Source organism: Colletotrichum jinshuiense, chromosome 6 (assembly GCF_051148585.1).
Source record: "Colletotrichum jinshuiense chromosome 6, complete sequence".
Lineage (NCBI taxonomy): Eukaryota > Fungi > Ascomycota > Sordariomycetes > Glomerellales > Glomerellaceae > Colletotrichum > Colletotrichum jinshuiense.
This window is the reverse complement of record NC_139313.1, coordinates 540,543-562,580: the sequence shown is the minus strand read 5'-3', so window position 1 is coordinate 562,580 and position 22,038 is coordinate 540,543. Positions and strand designations below refer to the sequence as shown.

At 50.9% G+C, this 22,038-nt stretch overlaps 7 protein-coding genes across 7 annotated transcripts; 4 read left to right on the top strand and 3 right to left on the bottom strand.

Annotated features, from left to right (window-relative positions):
* Positions 1–3,820: 3,820 nt before the first annotated feature.
* Positions 3,821–5,301, top strand: EsH8_VI_000138 (RNA-binding protein; the record flags this gene model as incomplete). Its single annotated transcript, XM_083271391.1, has 5 exons — positions 3,821–4,005; positions 4,054–4,161; positions 4,220–4,627; positions 4,685–5,243; positions 5,299–5,301. 5 exons carry the CDS (start codon positions 3,821–3,823, stop codon positions 5,299–5,301), a joined length of 1,263 nt encoding a protein of 420 aa, XP_083126565.1.
* A 1,872-nt stretch (positions 5,302–7,173) lies between these two features.
* Positions 7,174–7,494, bottom strand: EsH8_VI_000137 (uncharacterized protein; the record flags this gene model as incomplete). Its single annotated transcript, XM_083271390.1, has 1 exon — positions 7,174–7,494. The coding sequence occupies one exon, from the start codon at positions 7,492–7,494 to the stop codon at positions 7,174–7,176; it is 321 nt and encodes a 106-aa protein (XP_083126564.1).
* Positions 7,495–8,921: 1,427 nt separating this feature from the next.
* On the top strand, positions 8,922–10,901 carry EsH8_VI_000136 (uncharacterized protein; the record flags this gene model as incomplete). The annotated part of the gene is made up of 6 exons (XM_083271389.1): positions 8,922–9,012; positions 9,073–9,448; positions 9,511–9,631; positions 9,699–9,950; positions 10,007–10,092; positions 10,145–10,901. 6 exons carry the CDS (start codon positions 8,922–8,924, stop codon positions 10,899–10,901), a joined length of 1,683 nt encoding a protein of 560 aa, XP_083126563.1.
* Positions 10,902–12,544: 1,643 nt separating this feature from the next.
* Positions 12,545–13,951, top strand: EsH8_VI_000135 (uncharacterized protein; the record flags this gene model as incomplete). The annotated part of the gene is made up of 1 exon (XM_083271388.1): positions 12,545–13,951. The coding sequence occupies one exon, from the start codon at positions 12,545–12,547 to the stop codon at positions 13,949–13,951; it is 1,407 nt and encodes a 468-aa protein (XP_083126562.1).
* Positions 13,952–14,416: 465 nt separating this feature from the next.
* On the bottom strand, positions 14,417–15,983 carry EsH8_VI_000134 (uncharacterized protein; the record flags this gene model as incomplete). The annotated part of the gene is made up of 3 exons (XM_083271387.1): positions 14,417–14,496; positions 14,650–15,807; positions 15,866–15,983. The coding sequence occupies 3 exons, from the start codon at positions 15,981–15,983 to the stop codon at positions 14,417–14,419; spliced, it is 1,356 nt and encodes a 451-aa protein (XP_083126561.1).
* Positions 15,984–16,566: 583 nt separating this feature from the next.
* On the bottom strand, positions 16,567–18,099 carry EsH8_VI_000133 (uncharacterized protein; the record flags this gene model as incomplete). The annotated part of the gene is made up of 3 exons (XM_083271386.1): positions 16,567–17,298; positions 17,351–17,912; positions 17,963–18,099. The coding sequence occupies 3 exons, from the start codon at positions 18,097–18,099 to the stop codon at positions 16,567–16,569; spliced, it is 1,431 nt and encodes a 476-aa protein (XP_083126560.1).
* A 3,243-nt stretch (positions 18,100–21,342) lies between these two features.
* EsH8_VI_000132 (uncharacterized protein) lies at positions 21,343–21,585 on the top strand (the record flags this gene model as incomplete). The annotated part of the gene is made up of 1 exon (XM_083271385.1): positions 21,343–21,585. One exon carries the CDS (start codon positions 21,343–21,345, stop codon positions 21,583–21,585), a length of 243 nt encoding a protein of 80 aa, XP_083126559.1.
* Between the last annotated feature and the right edge of the window lie 453 nt (positions 21,586–22,038).

Below are 22,038 nucleotides of genomic sequence, written 5' to 3'. Positions count from 1 at the left end.
CTCCCGGACACGCTGCGCTGTCGGCTTGGGGGGCATTCAAGCCTTGGACGCTCTCCATCCATCCGCGCTCGCCTTGCCGGAAGACGTTCCAGTCAATTGGGCAATGGAGCATGCATGGATCAGGAAGGCTGGGGGAGGGAGATTCGGTGATTTCCTCTTTGGAGCCGGCAGTCTCGATTGGACCTCCAACTGTGGCATGAGGAGCCACCTTGCGCGCGCAGAAGTAACTTTGTACCGCAGTACTCTAATACCGGGTAGATGTATACGCCTACATGTAGACGGACGTGGACATGGATGGCAGATACATGCATGCTGCTTAAAGAGACAATGAGACACACACACACACACAGAGAGAGAGAGAGAGAGAGAGAGAGAGAGAGAGAGAGAGAGAGAGGTAGAGAGAGAAATTGGAAGGGATGAGAAGTAATTGCTTCGTACATTTGCTTCGTTTACTTTCCGTCAAGCCATCAAACGGAACGTCTACAGCTGCTGCGACTTGTCAACCCCCGGGTTTTCTCTCCTCTCTCTTTCACCCTCACCCGCTCTCAACTCTCTCTGTGCGTGTGCGTACCCTCCCTTCCTTTCCCTTCCCTTACCACACATTGCTCGCCTGTAGATCTGTCTCAGTACTCAATTGGTGCCGTGCCCTGGGGCCAGTCGCCATCGTACTTGCACCGTCCGCCCACCGGTACTTGGCCTTTAATTGAGCAAGGAGGAAAAAGACTGTGCATTCCAGGTACTTCGCGCCATGCGCATGACTGTAATTAATTACCCGTGGCGCACGTACCTGAGCATCGACCTACCTTTCTGAGCAAGGCAGCTGGTCTGGCCTGAATTAATTACTTTGCTGGTGCCAGCCCGTTCGTTGCCGGCGTCCCTTGAGCCGGCTTCCTTGTTCTGTTAGGTTTCGTTTCGTTGGCCGGTGCGTGCAGCCACCACCACCACTACGCACCACTACTGCTGGCCCAGTCGACTGAGTTGAGTGCACAACATCACCGCCGACACCGGGTCCACCCCTTACTACTACTTGCGTGTGTAGTGTATGGATACATGGGCTTGGGGGGCATTTTTCTTTTCTGCTGCGACTCGACTCGATTCGGTTCTTCTATTTTGATTTTGAATTCGATTTTCTCGCTGCCTTTTCCTGGTGTGGTCATGCGCGCTACGCAGTACATATACACACACACACACACACTCACTCGCTCACTTGGTGCTTGCCAAGCCAAGGTGCGGCTTAAAGGTGTGAGGTGCTGGCTAAGGTACGTAAGGAAACAGGCTTGTTCTGCCTTCCCCACTCCCTCATGGCAACTCAACTCCCCTCTGTGAAATGTACCTGCCGCCGGCGCCCTCCATGGCTCCAGATGTATACGTACCGTACCATACCGTCTTCGAGGTTAGGTAAGTATCGCGATGGAGGGAAGGTACCGTGGGCGGCTCGACTCATCGTGCTCTTGCCCGTACTCTGGTACTGGAGCGAGCCTCGAGCAGGAGACGACTGGAAGGTACCCTCCTACCCTACCTACCCTACCTACCGGTACCCTACCTGCCTGACTGCCTCCTGCTTGCCCCGTGCCTGCCCTCACCCTCGCCCGCCCTTTCCTTCCTTCCACACCCACACCCGCGCACACACCCACACAACACACCCCCCCTAAAGTTCAGTTCGCGCCTTCCCCTTCCCAAATCCACATTCTAACCCAACCATCGCCAGAGAACCCGGTCTCTCTTCTTCTCCTTCTTTCCCTCCTCCTCTCCCACTCCCCTCTCTGCCCATCGTTCTTCCCTTTCTTCCTCTTTCTTTAGAGTCGCACATCTCTGCCTCTGCTGTCTCTGTCTCTGCTCTGCTGCTCTGCGTTGCTGCGCTTTTTGCGAAACGAAGCATCCTTTTCAGCGATTGTCTTGGTTGTTGCAAAAGTCTGCCTCTGCCGCCGCTTTTTTTTCGACCTCACGTCACCACTGACAGAGCGAGTTCCCCACGGCCCTCACTGCTGCGGAAAAAAAATCTCTGCGCGCGCCCAAGTTCCTCGTCGGTTTCTCACCTCGTCGTTTAACCCCCCTCCCAAATCTTTCCCCAAAGAAAAAAAATTACTCTGTAATTCTTTCCCCCCCTCTTCCACCTCCTTACGAGTCGCACGACGTTTTCTTCCTGGTCATCCGGAAAAAAAAAGAGTCTTTTTGTTGGCGCCCAAAAGTAAGTAGTCATATTCTTTCCTTGGTTTCCCCCTCCCTATCCTCCTCGCCGCCGCATCGTCGCAGTCGCAGTCGCAATTATCTGGCTCGTGTTCGACCACGCCATCCTCGGCATCTTCGGCAATCCTTTGCTCAGGACTTCGACGTCGCCTACCTCGAATTCACGATTGGAATACCGGATGGTGGTCGGAGAAAAGATGGGATTGCGAGTCTGGGCGCATCACACAACCCCTCCATGCATCGTGGATCATCCTGGGACTGGCCGTCGATCTGCTACCGATGCCGAAGCCATTCAACCTCGACGTGTCCTGCATCCACTCGCCGCCATTGGACACCAGCACAAGCGCAAAAAAGTCTCCATACATGTCAGCACTCGATTACGCGTTCGATATCCGCCTTGGTTACGCTCGTAAGCCTCGTCTTACCTCGCCTCGCCCATCACGCCTCTTCGCGAAGCCATGTCCAACCATTCGCCGCGTTCGACAAATCTTCAACAACCCCCCCCGCGCTTGGCCATTGACCTGAGAACTCAGCTGGTACTCCCTCTGCACATCAAATGCCAGCCATCCAGACATTGTGGGGAAGTTCACTTCGATCGAGGCTGTGTTGGGCTGTGGTGAAGAGATGTGGCAACCAGTGGGGATTGCACGGCACTAGTTGCATGACCGGATCGCCTTGCATTCTCGGATCGGAACAGCTTCGTTCGCAACATCGATTCTCTCGGCCACCAAACAACGACAAGGCGTCCAGAAGACAGATGGGGATCCGATCTGCACCGACCTCGCTTGTCGTGCTATACTGGTAGATCGTGACGAACGGATGACCGGAGGTCCGGCTCTGCAATTGGTGGCATCGCCGTGGCTGCGGACCACATGAAGCGTTGAATGGATGGTGCTGTTAGCCATCACTTCTCCGGCCCGAAAATGCTCCGCGCTGCGAAATCGATGGAAGACAATAACAAGCTTGGCTGCTGCAACCAAGGCTCGACCGACCTGGGTACTACGACTCATACATGCAAACCTCCAGCCGATCCGCTCTATTCGGGGATTTACTTACCTCTTGGTCCATCGACATTGGAGCACTGCGACTTGTGACTGCGACTGCGATTGATCTGAGACATTTCGGTGGACAAGGCATATGGTTCTGCGATGTTAACCATGTTCTTAGGTCGAATCATTTCGGATCCTTCCTTTGGCCCTTTCTCGGAACGGTGAAACTTTAGCTTTGCCTACGGCATCTGTTGCTTTTCCGGTATCTGGCGCAAGTCTCGGAGACCAAAAGTCGAATTTTGAAGCATCGCTTGGGCCTTGTTCTTAAATCGGCGGCTGTAGCATTTTTGTGCACGAATACCCGGAGACACTCCGATCTTTCGTTTTTCGACGGGGCGTGCAGGCGTCAGAGAGAATCAACTTTTTACCCCAAGTGCTTTTCGGAGTCTCGGTTTTGCGTTTGGACAAACGTTCTGTTCAATTCTCAGACAACTTCAATTTTGACTTGCACCAGCTTCAAACGGTACGTTTGTTCAGCCCCGGACCAGGAATCAGCCTTGAAAACATCCGTTGAACGATCCTGTTGTATCTGGCGACCTAAACGCGGCACCTGGCTAACCTGGACAGTTTCAATTTTAACGAAAATGGACGGCATCAACCCTTACAACCCTGCCCAGGGTAACGGCGCTCCTCCCGCCAACACCAACGGCGACGGTTTCGGCACCCCCGTCTCTGGCGGCATGCCCTTCCCCGGTAACAACGGTTCTGGAGAGATTCCCGGCGGCGGACAAGCCTCTATCCCGCAGGACGCGAATAAGAACACCCTGTGGTAAGTTGTAGTTCCAAGACATTCGTGGTCGTTGTCTGACAGACATAGGATGGGCGAGCTCGAGCCCTGGATGGATGAGAACTTCATCAAGGGTGTCTTCTTGACCGCCACTGGAGAGCCTGTTAACGTCAAGGTTATCCGCGACAAGACTTCTGGGTATGTTCGAGGCATTCCCGACTCGAGTTTGATGTGGACTTTACTTATTCATCAACAGCAATGCCGGTTACTGCTTTGTCGAGTTCGCCTCCTCTGAGGCTGCTAGCAAGGCCCTCACCTTGAACGGCTCCCCCGTCCCCAACTCCAACCGCGCTTTCAAGCTCAACTGGGCTTCTGGCGGTGGCATCAACGACCGACGTGACGATCGTGGCCCCGAGTACTCGATCTTCGTTGGCGACCTCGGCCCCGAGGTCAATGAATACGTTCTCGTGTCTCTCTTCCAGGCGCGATTCCCCTCTTGCAAGTCTGCTAAGATCATGACCGATGCCATGTCGGGACAGTCGCGTGGCTACGGATTCGTCCGTTTCACGGATGAGCAGGATCAGCAGCGGGCCCTCGTGGAGATGCAGGGAGTCTACTGCGGCAACCGCCCCATGCGGATCTCCACCGCCACCCCCAAGAACCGGTAAGTTGGTACTTGTGCCCATTTTGCATTTGTTCTAAATGACTAACGTAAACGCAGCAACCACGGTCCTTACCAGCAGCACCACGGCGGCAACCAGATGATGGCCCCTGGACTGCCTCCTCACCAGCAGGGATTCTACGGAGTTCCCTCTCCTGCCCAGTACGGTGGTGCTTACGGAGCCCCCTACAATCCTCCTGGCCAGCAGATGAACCAGTTCACCGACCCCAACAACACTACCGTCTTTGTCGGTGGTTTGTCCGGCTACGTCACTGAGGACGAGCTCCGCAGCTTCTTCCAGGGCTTCGGTGAGATCACCTACGTCAAGATCCCGCCTGGCAAGGGCTGTGGCTTCGTCCAATTCGTCCACCGCCACGCTGCCGAGATGGCCATCAACCAGATGCAGGGATACCCGATCGGAAACTCTCGTGTTCGTCTCAGCTGGGGCCGCAGCCAGAACAACTCTGGCGTCGGTACTCCCTACCGTCCTGCCCCTCCCCCGCCTCACTACTTCGCCGCCGCTCCCCCGGGCCCCGGCGGGTACGGACCTGCTCACTTCGGTGCCCCTGGCCCTCACGGACCCCCGGGACCCCAGGGCCCTCCTGGTGCCCCTCCTCAGGTAAGTTCCCATGAACCTTTACGTCTTTTGACGTAGTTAATAACACCTACTACAGTAGAGTGATGGTTTGACGGGCCACTTCGACGGCCTCTCTGCTCTTGCGCTCAAGTTGAGCACTTGAGAAAACCCGAGTCTTTTTCTCTCATGACAGTCTTATTGTTTTACAATTTCTCGGAACTTCTCTCGTCGTTTTCGTTTGCCGCCGCCGCCTTGGGCCCTTTACGCTGCACGATGGATACCTGGGCGAATGACACATATTTCTTTGGACTTGTTTGATCTTAGGCATACGGATAGCGGACACGATTGTGAGACGTCACGAGAACGACGATTGCATGCGTTGCGGCCTTAGTTATCTCTGGACATCTTGGCTTGTCTTGGGCGTCGGCTTTCGGATGGTTCTCTCGACTTGGTTGCCCCTTCTATTTGTCTACTCCACACGGGACTCGCCCCAACAGAGATTTCCTAGCTTTAGTTTGCTTGTCGCTTTTTTGAATCTTTGTGACCATTCTGCGTGTGAACCAAGCCTGTTCGTTTGCTATGCTATTATGGTTGGACGTTGGTCTTCAGTTTCGATACCCCTCTGTCGTTTACGGGATGCCTTCTGGTCACTTGCAATAGTGGATACTGAAAATTTTCCCTTCTTGCTATGTGGAGGTTCCACGCGGTCTTGTATTATAGGTTCTCGTGCTGGCCTTGCCAGACATGGTTGAAGCAACGCAGCTTCTTATTCAGGGAGTGCTCGGTCAAGGGAACTGATTAAAAGAAACATGAAAAGGTATGTCGACTTTGAGGGATAGGCGACGCTGGTAAAATTGGAAGTGTATTTCCACGATGGCGAATGGTGTTGGTAGAGGGACACAGAGAGGGCGGCCTTGGTTGGTCCTCGGCCCTGATGATGAAATTGAGACTAGTGATGATCCGAGATTGTTTAACCAAATTTTTTCTCTTGCTTCTGTTTGTGACCTTGTCCAAGATGTGCTTGACCAAATTTAGGTAGAGTCTATGAGATGACGATGCCTGGTGAGATCGATGCTTAGAGGGGGATAATTGCGCTCCGGAGGCCTTGTGTTCAGGGTCGTCAAATTCATGCGAAATGCCTGTCCGCCCCCATTTCCTTGTGTTTGATGAAGCCGAGGTTTGCATAGGACAACCGTTTCCGACAAACAAAAGCCCACACCTTTTCGTTGTCTCCCAGTCACATTGTCACACAACTGCCGCACAAACGATATTACCTTGGCAACCCGTACTTAAAGAAGAACCCCCACTCAGAAACTACCTTGCAAGTACAATCTGTCCAAGACATCATCAAAAACGCCCGGACCGTCCAGCATGCTCTTCAGCGTTTGCCGCCAATAGCAAAGAGAAGGCTCGCGTGCGTCTGGCCAGTCCGGTATGTCTAGGCAAAGGGTTGCAGGACTTTGACTTCCTGGGAGCCCTGGATGGTTTGCGAACTCTGTCACTTTCCATTACTTAATGATTCCAGGACAAATACACGGAGTTGGTTTATATGGAAAGAGAGAAATCCTATTTGAAGCGCTGTGGCAATATTCAATGCTGTACTTGACATCGCCGGCCGAGTTTCTCCGCCGCTAAAACGGGACGTTGAAGCTGAAGAGATCGATGCCACCTCTTTGAGTTCACATTATGTCATGCAGGTCGATGACCCTCAGTCAATCTATGATGGAACGGAGAGGAATTTAAGGTTGCAAGTTATTAAGCTATCGTAAACTTGACGGTGAGCTGAGCGTGAAACTTTCACATCTCAGAATATATAACCTCCTTCACAACTAGCAACGGGCATTGTCTTTGCCATCCGTTGACCAACATACAGTACAACGACCATGATCTAATGACATGTCTTCTACACTGACCGCAGTCGGTTTACCCCAATTCTGCGCCGGTCCAAAGAAATACGAGCTCAAGCTGCGTCTTAAACTTGGTTGCGCGGCACCGGCCAAGCGCTGTTCCAAGGGTAAAAGGGTTGCTCCTTGGGCCCTTGAGAGCTCCTCTTGATTATGGCGGCATCCGTCTTCGGAAGCTTCTTGATGGTGATGCCCTCGGCAGCGGCGTCGTTCTCAATCGCCAGAGCATCGATGCAGGGGCAGGGACGCATGACGGAGACGATGGGGGAGTTGATGCCGGGCTTCCTCTCCGCCATGGGGCAGTGGCAACGCATTGCGGCTTGGCCTTGTGCTTGGGCGAGCGGGAGGGCCAGGAGGAGAGCCATTGAGATGAGGTTGCCGATATGCATTTTGGACGATTGCTTGTGGTGTGGCTTAGTGTCTGAGAGGGCTTGGTATCTGAGAGGGTAGTTTTGCCTTTGTATTCTTTCGGTCGTCTTATTCTTGGTTGACGGCGGATGATTGTGTGTTGATGTTTCGTAAACCTGCTCGACTTGTTGACAAGAGAACGAGAGGGAGTTAAATATCCGACGAGACAAAAAATTACAACCGGAGATCTACGAGCGGCAGCGCAGCCGTGGCATGCGGAAAGTATGATTCCGTGCGGCATCATTGTTGCTGGCTGCAACTAGTGCGTGTGCTCAACCTATCCGTGGTTGCGTCAGAGTCTCTTTTCTCTTGTTGCTGGTTCTACCATACAGTTGAATCGTAGAATTAGGTCGTATAATTGCATGGTAAGTACCATATAACAATAAAAGCGTACATAAAGCTCTTAATCTTCTCTAACGTACCTGCTTGGTGATGATTTTGCTAGTTCATCATGCTCGTGTATGACTTGGTGACCGGGCAATCTTCTTGAAAATCCCCAGAATTACCCAATCTAGAGGCTTATGAATGTCTCAAAGTTCTTCTGTTATCAAAATGCAGTAGTTTGATCTCAAGAATAGCTGTGGTAGAGCACTTCTGAAGCCACCATTATGGTCGCGGGTTGGCATCTTTCATGTCAGAATCACGGCCGGGTCTCTTTTGCTTCGTCAGGCAGCAAGCATATAATGGGTACTTAATTATCTCCGCCCGCGTCAGCATTTCACACGCAGTAGTGTTTCTGAATCCACGAATCGGCTTGGTTTCTCTATCACTTTTGTGAGACTCCCTCGGGTGCGGCCCCTGGCTGGCTTCGGTTCGGGTGCGGCACAGCAGAACAAGCGGGAGTCTGGGTGGGGTTTGGTGCTAGTAGCCAACACATTCCTGTCAATGTGCTTCGACCTCGGAGATAGCATTGGTTGCCAAGAGAGGCTTGCATACATGGAGGATCAATACATGTTCACAACGCGACTATGCCACGAGGCACCCCAGACAACGTCCCCAAAAAACCCCGGATCACGCTGGGCTCACCACGTAATGACTGGCACTTTTGATGCCAAGTATTGAAATCCTCATCTACCTTCCAGTTCAGGCTTGCGATAAGCATAACACAGTCACATGAACCTTGTAATTTGAGTCAACAAAGAGGCATGGCTTGCATCTTACGAAGTAAATGGCGCAGTCGCCTCCCTCGTCTTGTGCAACTTTATAACGCAGAGAAAGTGTGCAGGCTTGGTCATGCCAACCTCCCAGTCGGATAGAATATATATAGGATCCAGAACTCGCAACACATAGTTCTCTTTCTTTGTCTTAATTGCCACCTAAACCATAACCAACGCTCTCATTCTCCAGGCAAACTCTTTCAAACGGCCCTCTTTGAATTGGATCTCCGTGAACTTGACATCAATACAACATGAAGTTTTCAAGACTTGTCGGCGCAGCCGTAAGCGCAGCATCTTTCACCTTGGCCAAGGAAAAGCCCAGAAACCTTGCCAGAGCAGTTGGTAAGAAACAACACAATGCCAGCCACAGCATTTGGCGATGATTGTAACCAAGCAACGTAGACGTATCTCAAAATGGTGCCATGATGATGAACAGCATGGCAACTAAAAAGGCCTTATGGTTAGCCGAGGCCGAGGCCGGTCTGATGGACGGCGCTCTGTACCCCAGGCTTAACTACACCAAGTGCGTCGACGGCAAGGCCGAAGCCATCCCAGGCGACCCTCTGCATACCTTCCGTTGCAAGAACATCGATCTTTACGACTTCATAAACCACGCCACGCTGGGATCGCCCACCGGATGGTCGTATAGAATCGGCAGTAGTTCCTGGGGTTGGACCGATCCCGAATCCAAACGCGAATTCGTCGCGAGCGGCATGTACGAGGGCACAGCTTTTCTCGAGATCTTGCCCGAGGGCAGGTTGCTCCACCTCGGCTTCTTGTAAGTATCGCCAAAGAAAAGGCCTCTCAGACCCGGTCATGTAACTGATCTTCTTGACCAAGGCCCGCGCCGTCGGCTCTGAACTTAGACGCTTTCTGGAAAGAGATCCGAAGTTTCAAGCATTACATGTTGATTGGAAGCGAGCTGGCCGATCATGGAGTTCAAATCTTTGACATGAACAAGGTACGTATCTCTGTACTTTTGAAGCGTCGATGGTCTTTCGAACTTGCGCTGATGATGCGTAATGTAGCTTCTCGCCATAGACCCCATCGACGCTCCTGTCACGTTCAGTAACGACAAGGACTTGGCCGGCCACTTCATGGATCTTCCTGAGGGCGCCAGCCATAACGTTGTCATCAATGAAGAGGCCGAATATGGTGTCGCCGTTGGTTCACGTCCCGTAGATGCCGAATGCTTTGGTGGCCTGATTTTCTTTGACTTGAAGGATCCTTCAAAGCCCGTAAAAACTGGTTGTAATCCTGATGATGGCTATGTACACGACGTGAGTTAAAACTAACTCGTCCTCCCAACCTTGGCGATGTGGCTGACACCCTACAGGCCCAATGTGTGATTTACCGTGGACCAGATAAGAAGTACCTCGGCCGCGACATTTGTTATGCATACAACGAGGATACGTTGACCATGTTAGTAGCCATGTGTAAAGTTCCGATACACATTGCTAATCTTATCTTCCAGTTACGACGTAACTGACAAGGCCAACTCGTCAATCATCTCCATTACTTCCTACGATGGCGCATCTTTTACCCACCAGGGATGGCTGCTTGACACTAAATGGCAGGAATGGCTCGTTATGAACGACGAGGTCGACGAGGTCTTGGGTAACGGCCCGGCTCAAGATGGATACCCTGTTTCCTACATCTGGGATATCCGATCGCTCGAAAGCCCGAAGCAGACGGGCATCTACAAGTCTACAGTCAAGGGCGTCGATCACAACCTCTATATTAAAGACGGCCTCGTCTATCAGTCAGCTTACGGAACCGGCTTCCGGGTGTACGATGTTTCTTCTATCCCGGAAGACCCGTCCGGGAACGGGGTCTGTGAAGTCGCTTACCTCGACATCTACCCAGAGGATGACAGTTCACCTGGCGGCGGCGAGGTCCAATTCAGCGGCACATGGTCATCGTATGCCATGTTCGAATCGGGCTTCATCTTCATCAACACCATTGAGCGCGGGGCGTTCCTTGCAAAAATGACCCGCCGAGAACCTTGCCGACCTCATAGCTGTAACGCTGACAACTGTCTCCGGGCCCTGCGGGCAAGCAATGTTGATGGTCGTCTTGGGGAAAGCCAGGAATTCTGTGGTAAATTCACAGCCAGTGTCACTGCTGACGTTGGGGTTGTGCCCACGTATGCTGCTTCAGCATGTGGCGAGAACATAATTTCACGTGTTAGCTCAGCCTGCTCTTGTTTGCCTACACAGACGGCCGCCTGAGGCTATCGTGATGTCGATGGAATGGGAGGGTGGGTTATAGTAAGAGTCATATACAATCTAGATATAATTCCAAGCCATCACCCGCATTCGCGGAATACCGTTCAGTAAAGGAGCATTGGTATTTTTATCTCATCTTTCGCTAGAACAAGGGATCTGGTGGGAAGAGAACGAACATTGCTTCTGCAGATATATCCCAATAAATGTGAAATAGACGTTGGATTTACCCCACCACCCCCATATGTCCAGCAAGGCGTGATTCAAGTCTCCTTTGCTGATGAATTTCGGAGAGAAGAGAAGGTTGTTTTACCGTTTAAATCGATAATAATCTTAAATCTTTAACATGGAAATATTCTTTGCCGAATATATCTCGGGATAAGTGCGTTTGAAATTGGTATCAAATGGTCTGGGCTGCGAACTAGTTATTGACTTTGTAAAATCATAAATAGCCAGGTCATTGAGGCGTTGATCCCGAGAGTTCGACCTATCATCAGCCTGTCCAATTGAATAAGGGGACATATGTCTAGGAAACATGAGAATGACTTGGCCAGGAGCTGATGGAGAACGCCGAAGATGATGTTGGTTTTGAAGTTGTTTCTCGAGATGAAGTCTGCCAGGAGCTTGGGCAGAGGTCACTGTTTGTCGTCCGAGTCGGATGCTAAAATAACTGTGTAACAATGTTTACCTATGTCTGTGTGCTGATTAGCGACCACATAGACTGAGTTACCAGGACGTCGTCATATGGGTTGGTGGAGCTATGATTAAGGAGAGAACGTCAGACCATTAAATCTTTTGCCCAAACACCCAGCGGAAGAAGTATGCAGAAAATCGGAATATAGTACAAAATATGCAGTAGTATCAAAATAATGGTTTACGTCGGCTCGTCATACCTCGGTAATTCTTAGAACTCGATGAATCTTGATTCATCATCTCGGTGGGGATCGAGCAGATGGGCAGCCATGTCCTCCTTGGCGCTCGGTTGTGGCGCACCAACGAAGCTAAGGCTTCACCCCACGAACTACCGCTGTAGTCTAGGTGATTAGCGACACAGGTTGGTCAAATGATGAAGCAAAGGGGCTCAACGGCCAGCGATCAGAAGACTAAGAAGCAGCCATCCGAGGGCGGCGCCTGGAACAGCCAGGACAAGAGATTCTTAGCTCCCGCGCTAGATAATCAACGATTCCTATTGCCGTAACACAAGCGGCGCTGCTGAACTCAATTGTCAATACGACATACCACAGAACCAAGAATACATTAGTCTTGGTTGAATCTATGTCTGAGAGGTTGTTGAATAGTGCATTTTTGCCCGATGATCGTTACGCTTTCTGGGAATAGGTCGTTCACAACGCTATTCTTAATTTAGCAAGAAGCTCGTGGCAGCCAAGGATAATCTCACCCTAGATTCTTAATGACCGAAAGATCCGGACACGAGCGCCGCTACGTCTTCGAATACTAAAATATAAAGACCTCGATTCCAAGTTTACTTTTAAATTTAAGGTCTATATATGGCGGATTTCCTGCCTCCTCAAGTCAAGACCTATCATAGGGGCTCGTGTTTTTTCCTGAAGATCTTAATCTCCCCCCCCCCCTATTTTCTTTTTTTTCTTCAGATACCCTGGCCTAAATCTCCCTTTCGTTAAAGCGCAATGCGTTCACCATCCCGGCAGATTGTGCTGGCTGGGCTTTTACTGCAGTCCGCTGATGCTGCTCCTATCGGTCTCCTCGAAACTGTCGGTGCCGTGACCAACCTTGTGGCTCTGCCTACTGGATATGTCCAGCCCCTGACTGGGATTCTCGGGACGAAGCCTTCGGCTACTGCTAGCGTTCTCAACGCTGCCGACCTCCAATCGAAGTTGGGTTCGATTTGGAATAGCCAGGCCGGACCTGAAGGCTTTTACGGCAATATTCAAAAACAGATCGGTCAGGGTATCGTCCCGACGGGTCTCCTATCCAGCTTCCAGGGGCTCCTTGGCACTGGTCTCCTTGGTAGCTTAGACCTTGTCAACAATGCCAATAAGCTCATTGCCCCCATCAACTCGATTGACTCGACAAATAACGTCAACCCGTCGAATCCTTCAAGGCCAATTTGGCCCAAAAAAGATGCCGCTGACGCCCCTTACACACTCTCCGAACAGCAGCTCCGCCAAGCCATCTTTATCCCTCAGACCTTCACATACGGCCAGAAGCCCCCTGTTATCTTCATTCCAGGAACCGGTGTCTATGGAGGAGAGACATTCAGCCCCAACCTTTTGAAGCTCCTGTCGAATGTTCCCTACGCTGATCCTGTTTGGCTCAACATTCCTGGCGCCCTTCTTAACGACGCCCAGGTCAACTCCGAGTACGTTGCCTACGCCATCAACTACATCAATGGCATTAGCAACAAGAATTCCAGCATAATATCCTGGTCTCAGGGGGGGCTTGATACTCAATGGGCCTTCACCTTTTGGCCCTCCACCCGCAGTGTCGTGTCCAACTTCTTTCCCGTCTCGCCTGATTTCCACGGCACCGTCCTTGCAAATGTTCTCTGCCTCTCTCCTGGTGTTGGCGCTCTCAACCTGCCCTGCGATCCATCTGTCATCCAACAGCAGTACACCTCCCTCTTCATCAAGACCCTCCGCGATCGCGGAGGAGCTGATGCCTACGTCCCTACAACAACCTTCTACAGTGCCCTCCTCGATGAGGTCGTCCAGCCTCAGCAAGGCACTACTGCCTCTGCCTACCTGACCGATGCCCGCCGCGTCGGCGTAACGAATGTTGAGGTTCAGTCTGTCTGCCCCGGTCTTCCTGCCGGCAGCGTATATGGCCATGCGACTACACTCTTCAACCCGCTGACGGCAGCGTTGATCAAGGATGTTCTTCAAAGGAACCAGGGGCCGGCTCAGATTAGCAATATCAATCTGAATGATGTCTGCAAGGACTTCATTGCACCCGGTCTATCTCTCGTGGATGGCATTGCTACTGCCGGAGCAATTGTTTCCGCTGCTATTCGCTTGCTGGCGTATCTTCCTAAGATTATCGCGGAGCCCAGTCTGATGGCCTATGCTCGTACGTAGAGATCGGACTGGGGGAGGTGGTGAGATTTAACGCCCCGATATCCTTGGAATTAATTGCATCGAAGAGCTTTTGTTGAAGTTTTGGGAGCTGCGAACGTAGACATATTCTGAAAATCGTACTTGGTGTATCTTTAGCAGTACGTAGAGATCACCGACTCATTTATAAGAAATTACCAACATGAAACAAGGCGCATTGCACATGATATATCTTGCAATTCATCGCCTCCTCCACAGGAATCTCAGGCGTAGAGATGGCGAAGGTAAGGAGTCACACACCCTTGTTCATGGAAGAAGCTGTCTAGAATTCACATTGGAGTTCCCCGCTTGATCTGCCCATGTTTCACTGTTCAATAATCAAATCAAAGAATCATGCAATGGCTCAGAAGCCAAAAGGTTGTTTCGTATCGACGTTCTTCTCATAATTGTTTTCTCCTTGGATCACAGACCAAGCTCGGAAGAGGACACTTAGATCTTCGCATCTCTTCCAATTCCAACCTGTCCAATGGTGAACTCTTTCCTCTCTTCGGCAGACAATCTTGTCTCTGCTATTTCGCCTGTCTGTGATTGCTCCTCCACGGTAGCAAGCTTGTCGGTTTCGATTGGGACGTGATCTCTGACAACAAGCCATGTTGGGTAGATAGAAACAACTGCATTGGTTAGCGCTAGCTCTGAGAATTATTGCCACATCCTTAACTTACCTAGAAGGACTGTATTGATGATCAATGGTACTCTTCCACCGCGCCATTTTTGGGTGTTCAGCCCGAACGCGATAGCCTGGGAAAAGCTCTCCTGTCCTCTCAAGATACCAGAGAAACGCGTGAGTTCAGAAATGTTGTCCGTCTTGGTAGCCAGCAGGTAGTACAGCCAGTTTTGCAATGACTGGCGCGCAAAGTCCCAGAGCAAAAGCACAAAGAAGCCTTCAGTGAAGCCCTTGTCCTCCCAATCGTACGCCGGAGGATTGCGAGTGTACTTCTCCTGGATGACCCATCCATATACCCACGCGATGACATGCCACGTAATAACGTAGTAGAAGCCGATGTTGATGCGCTTCTTAACACTGAACTTCTTGTAGTCAAGCAGCGTGCTGATGATCTGTGAAGAGAGAAGTGTACCGAAGTTGCTGACGAAGCCAATCAATGCGCGAGCACGAACTCCAAAGTAGTAAGATTGGAAGTTGCCGCTGTATTGGTTGAAGTACGCAGCCCAGAAGATGGGGAGCAGCAGCAAAACATCTTTCCGCTTCGAGACGCGGATCAGCGCCTTGAACTCTGCAGCAAATGACTTCTCGGCTTTGATGATGACTTTGCTGCCGTCGGATCGTTGAACCTTCTCGGGGGGTGAAAGGGCGAGTGCGAGAGGGACGCTAAGGCATTGCAGCGCAATGAACACCAAGTATGTCTGATAGCCAACCTTGCCCTTCGTCTTTGCGGCAGCATCGTTGTTGAGTGCCAATACAATCGCTCCACCAACAAGAGGACCGCCGGTTCTAAACCAGAGCCAAATGTTCATGTACTTTCCTCTTTTCGATGGCTCGGGGTAGCCCAAGGCGACGGCACCTTCAGATGCCCAGAACAGACCCGCAGAGATACCGCAGGCGGCGGCTCCTACGAGTACGAGCCACACGTTGCCGTAGCGATTGTTCGTGTACAAACCAGCAGAGTAAAGGGGATAGCCAACGGCACCCAGCAGAAGCGTTCTCGACAGTCCGATCCGGTTTGCAATCGGTCCACCGAAGAGACACAGGAAGCCCATAAGTCCGAACACAAGGGCATTGGCGGCGTTAACAAGAAAAGGTTCCTGGGCACCACCTGCACCGAGGGCGTTCATCGCGTTCCATAGACCTGGGGCCATAAAGCCTGCATTGCGTTAGAATTATAGGAATAATATCGAACCTATTGTACAGCGGAAACCTACCAACTCCTCCGATCACGAACGCATTGAAGAGGGTTGAGTGGTACCAGACACGCTTCACCGGCGGGCCAGAGGCTGCGTCCTGAGCGTCCGGGGACGCAGATCTGGTTGAGTCTGCCATTGTCGATAAACTTTGGTTGGAGAGCAGAAAGGCAGCACTCTCATCCGCAACCACCAAGGGGCTCCATTCGATTATATACCAACCCCTTCGGCACCCATCGCGATTATCGTAGTCGTTGAGCCGCTCTCATCCCCATTGACAACCTCCAAATTTTCTTACATGGGTTAACGACTCATTTTGTTCCTGAATGACGAATACGCTAGAGTGCTACGCTGAATCCACCTCTGGAAGGAGGTTGTGCAGCTCATTCGGTAGTTTCTGCCAGCGGTCCACTCAATAGCGAGTGGAGCGCTGATCATCGATTGCTTTTCGTCGGAAAATTAACCGTAACAGGGCGAGTGTCCATAATTCGATGCAACCGACATGCAGAATTGACATTGAATCCCGCACAAGATTTAAGCAGCTTCCTCAACGATCGCGCTTACAGACGGATAAATCAAGTCAAGTTGCAACTACTCGACTGGGTGGCTTGTCTCATAAGTTCAGAAATGAGGCAACATCGACATCTCTTTCTCGGTGATCGCTTAGAGCGTCGGGCAACACCCCATAGTTTCCCGTCATCTTTTGGTTCTGGAACTTATCTCTACAACTTGGCTTGGACCAGCCTCTTCTTTTCTTCCTTTTCTTTCAATTCCTTCCACCACTTCTGTTTCAATGCCAAGACCCCAAACCCTAGCGCCGCCCACTCATCTTGCCACGCCGGCAACTCATAAGCCTCTGTATCTGGTGCAGGAGGTCCAGCCACATCCCGCAGGAATCCAAAATATTCTGCAAAGTCTGGCTTAATCTCATGAAATTGAGAAGTAGGGCCCTTGTACTGGAGCCGCTTTACCTCCCACTCATCCTGCTCTCTTGGAGAAGGTAGACCACTATCTCTGTTTGCAAAATAGCGTGCCACCGCGACGGCTTGGTACTCGTAAACCCGGAAGGAGAGAGCTCCTTTGACTTGACCGACAACTGCAAGAGATGGGTCCGCGATGTTGAAGACGTGTTGATAAAATCCTGAAAGACGACCGCTGGGCGTCACAGGGTCCGGCTTCAAAAAGGGGTAAGACAAGCGATAGCCAGTGCCGAAGTGAACCTTCTCAATACCATCAACCTCGGTACCGTCCGAGAATTTGAGCTTAATAAGATTGTCTTGGCCAACAGAAACTCCTGTGATCTGCGGCTTCAGAACGACATTCGGCAGTTGCCATGCATCCTTTAGAATCTCGTTGTAGCCCCGTTGCGAGACGTAGAGAGGGCCTGCAACAAGGTTGTGGATTTCAGAAACAGTATCCGACGCAGAAACGTTGCCACCAACGACTACAACTTTCTAGTGACAAATCTCAGTATTGTTCATAAGCCTGGAGTGGCGGAAAACTTACCTTGTTGACATAGTCGTCAGGAGATCTGTAAGCTTTGGAATGTTCGAATCTTTGTGGCAAAGCAGCAGCCGTTTCCTTGAGGCCCGCTATGTATGGAACAAATGGCACTCCATAGTGACCAGTAGCGACGACTACAGCGTCGAACGTGTCCTGCCACCAATAGTCTCTCTTCTCATTTTTGAGATAATGCTGAGTTCTTCTGAGCGTGAGTTGCCATTTTTGCCCCACCTTTTCTACACGCTCAACATGAGTGTGAAGAGTAATGAGGTGTGAAAATGGCTCGGCAATTTCCTCGAGATAGTTTGCGACCTGCGCGTAAGGGTGTGTGGGATTGCTCTTTCCGAAACGGTTGATAGATGTGGCCGAGTTGACAGACGGGAAAGGCTTGTAAGTAAACGCCATGACTTGGGAGCCAACATTGCTGTCCAATGAAGCATAGAGACCTGTTCTGGCTGTGACATTCTCAGAAGCTGCCGGCAGTGACTGTGGAAGCTTTGCTGGTATTTCTCGAACAGGCTGGCTTGAGAATACCGAAAACGGTTCCGGCTTTTCATCGTATAACCTGCAAAGTTTGATTAGTAGTGTTTCGTGCCTCCAATTGCGACGACGTACCATGTGCCGCCGATATGCTCTCTCCTGTCGAATAGTTGTATTCTGTCAAATGTCTTTTCCTCACTGAGGGCTTTGACAGCTGAAATTCCAGATGGTCCTGCGCCAATTACGGCAACGCTTGAGTATCGAGGAGCCATTGTGTATCCGAATGAATTCAATCAACCAATAGCCTGACGATTTCAAGGTAGTGAGATTTGTTGCGGAATACTTTCGTTTGTTCCTCGTGAGGCCAAGTAACCTATATATTCCACTGATGAATTGCTCACGCTACCTGCATATGACGTGCTTGGCGGAGGAGGCCCGATGTGCTGAGCATGGGTGAATTGATGATAGTCCCACCAAGGCGCTTATCTCTGTCACTGTAGTAGGCATAATATGACGTTTTTGAAGTCACTGTGGTAGCTTGAAAGCCGCCCCGCGTGGTTATATTTAAATAGCCGAGTTCATGAGAAAACGAACAAATCGAGCATTACTGCTACCTTTGACTACCGCAATTGCTTTTGTTGACTCTCCTATCTTAAAATCGACTGGATACATAAATTCAATCTTCAAACAGGGCACGAGCTTGATTATATATCGTTATCTTCAATTCAACTACCTTGGCGGTGGATGCTCTATCATGCATTTCGCGTGATTCCATCCGGCGATGGCGCAACGAACCCGACAAGCGCCCCCCACTCCAAACAATGCATTCACGAAGAAAATGTGTGATCGAAATGAAGCGCATAACTGGATGCATTAGATGCATGCCGCATCTTTGTTGTGATAACGACGCCCTGGGTCCTATGGACCCAAATCTACTCCTAAACTCGCATGTACTATGCCCTAATATATTACGGCTTTATAAGGCTACTTAAACATAGCAAATTTTTAGTAGCTCTCGATTCTATGCTATGCATTATTATTATACAATAATTGTGTGCAGATTTGGGTTAGTGACACTGAAGGTGCAAATGCTTCATACTGGCCTGTATGGTCTATCTATACTGTCTTTATCTGCCGTCGAGTATTATTTGGGTCACGTTGGAACACTTGCGATATTCTAGTACCATTATTCAGGAGGAGTACATCTCATCGGAACCAAAGCGCAGGCCTTTTCTCTCGACAACGAAAAGCATCTTTGGCAAAATATTTAGATCCATTTGAAATTGCACTTGAGCCTTTTCCTGCAATCCAAAGTCACGCAGAGCGCAGTTTCATTTGCACTACAAATACATTCTGCGCTGTAGTGGTAAGTTCATAGACAGTCATACTCCCACATAAAACAAAATAATGACACAGGTAATGCCCGCTGGAATCTTGGGTTCATGTATGATATATGGGGTGGTAACGAATGAGGCTGTGGAACCGACAAGAATAACTTTCTACTACGCTTGTTGAGCTGTGAAGACAAAGTTGGTAGGATAACTGTACGGTTTGGCTGGTATGCGCCAAAATATAGGTGGTTCAAAACTACCAGACGACTTTTCTTTTGTCGCTGCATATCTACTTATAGTTATATATGGCTCTTCATATACCGATTCGGACCAACATCAATCTGGGGTAGGATCCTAGGTCCGAACACCCTTTGGTCCAAGATGCGCCTTGGCCCAGGACACTTGCGTTCGGGAATCCGCCCCGATGCGCCGTCAGCAAATTACCTTGGGCCAAGAATAAGACATGTACCGAGGCAGCCCTGCTTAGCACCAGACAGTTTGAGGGACGGCACAAGACATTGTTAATCGGCAAGTCGCAACGCCGCGAAAGAAGTAATTCTGTGTAACAAGCGTTTGAAGTAAAAGAACGTTGTCGGCCAGGGGGTCCCCATCATCGGCAACTTTCGGAGCAGTCGTGCCCCATCAACACGTGGCAGCCCGAATCGACCTGACCCGCTTCAGCTACCGCTACCGATGTCGACCGGGGCGTGCGGTAGGCGGGGCGACACCGCCGCTATTCAACTATCTGCGGATGGGATCCGAGCACGATCGTGCCAAACTATTTAAAGACTCTCTGCGTCAGAAGGAGAAGTTGTGGATTGGCAAGACATGGATGTTTTGCTGCACCAAGCACAGATATCTGCATTCAAGGCTTGTTGTTGATGAACCAAATCGCTGGAGCTTTCCACAGCAAGGACGGCGACTGGCTACTTCAATACCCGCGGGCAACTTCTCCGGTCTGACGTAGAACCATCCCGACAGGACGATAGGAGCTCAAACGAGATCAACGTGAGGTGATGCTTCATTTGTCGGTCTGTAGGCTGTGGATGAAGACCGGGACAGGGAACATGGTCTATCAAAGTCAAAAGCATGCGACCCAATCTAAAATACAAGAAATTTTCACCTATTTGTAGTGAGATTGATCGCGGGTGGCCTCTGTTGGCAAACTTTCATTGCTGTTGGACCATTTGCGCCAGGGGAGGCTTTCACATGCGTCATTCGACCCCTGTACGCGCAGCTTCCTCCCCCATCATCCACCGAAAAGGCCCAAACAGAAAGCCAAGGTGATCCCAAGACCGGGGGTTGCTCACGAGGTCACTAGAGTTGGAGGAAGAAATGCGTCGCCCGTAGCCAGTCGGAGTGGTCCGTTGGCTTCCATCCTCGGGCTCCCGGCTCCACCCCGGGAAGTTCTCTAGTTTTTATTAGGCAGTTCTCACGGCAAACACGGGCTCCATAAAAGTCAGGCCACTCGACCCCATCCACCTTGAATCATCCCTCCTTTCTCGGGGCTTCCCTCCATCACTTGACATACCTTTCCGGCTGCTTGGCGTGGTTGCCGAGCACTTGGGAACGTGACAGTTGGTTCTACTGCTGCTGGCGCCATCTCCTGCACTGGTGCTGCCCGACGTATAGAGGGTTGGTACCGAGGAAATGGCTACAAATCACACCCTTAATGTGACACCCCCCGCGTAAGCGTATGGCTGTATTATGATCCTTCTGCCTCGTTGGTACTAACCATCCAGTTCCGAGCGTGCCTTCGGGGGTCCCACCTTGCGGCCGGGCCGCGGTCGGTGAGGTAAGTAATCGCCTAGGGAGATTCCCAAAAGGGTCTTTCAGGTATCATCCCCGGCTCCCTCTCCATCTATGATTTCTGCGCTTTTCTTCGCCGTCTTGCTCGAACTTTCTCTCTCCTACAACTTTTTTTTATCCCGTTTTCGTCAGGTAAATCTCCTCTCAAACATTCTTTTCATTTCCTTTGCGACAGATCGACGGCTTATAGACGCGGCCTACTATATTTACATTTAAAAGTGAGTTGCACACACACCCCGACCGACCTCATTTACGCCAATATACCCCGCCATGTCGTTGACGCTGACCACGGCAGCGTGACTCCAGACCCCGAAGGCACCGAAAATAAACGTAAAAGAAAATTAAATAAGAATCGCAAAATAAACAACCACCACAATGGTCCTCATCACGCGCGCCATCTCCCTCACCAACTTCCTCGTCGCCTCCTCCGCCCTTGGGTTTCAGGTCTTCGTTCTGTACCCCTGGCACGAGCAGCTCTCCCACGACTTCGAGGAGCTGAAGAAGGAACACCTCCGCGTTCTCGACTACGTCAAGGGTGTTGACGCCGGTCTGAGGAAGGGACAAGGCGGTGCTCCCTCAGGAGAGTCACTCTTGGAGCGCCTGGGCTACAAGCGGTAGGCTCCAGCTGTTTTGGTAGCCCGCGAATCAATTTCTTTTTGGGGGGTTTGTAAGGGTCGATCGGTGCTGTCCTACTTGTCCTTCATTTTGTACGATTGCATGCGAATATTCCCGAGATGCGAATTTAGAAGAACTTATACCCCTATCCCATCTCCCGACCCTGAGCCGCGAGCCCCATCATGGGCCAACGCGGAACAAATATCGGTACCATGAAGTGATGTCAGAACAAGACTGCCCCTAGCTTGCGTTCCGAAGAAGGCAGTCTGCACAGGACGTTTGATTTGATGCCGATTGCTTCACACGCAATTTGATGATATAATTAGAGATATGATGGTTGATGCTTCTGGCGTTCGGGTTGCCCTTCAGGCCAGTGATCTTTTTTAAGCCGGCTGTCTTCAAGGCAGAACAAGGGCGGTTCAACTTGATAAGCCCGGGAATCGGGACCCGCGTGTG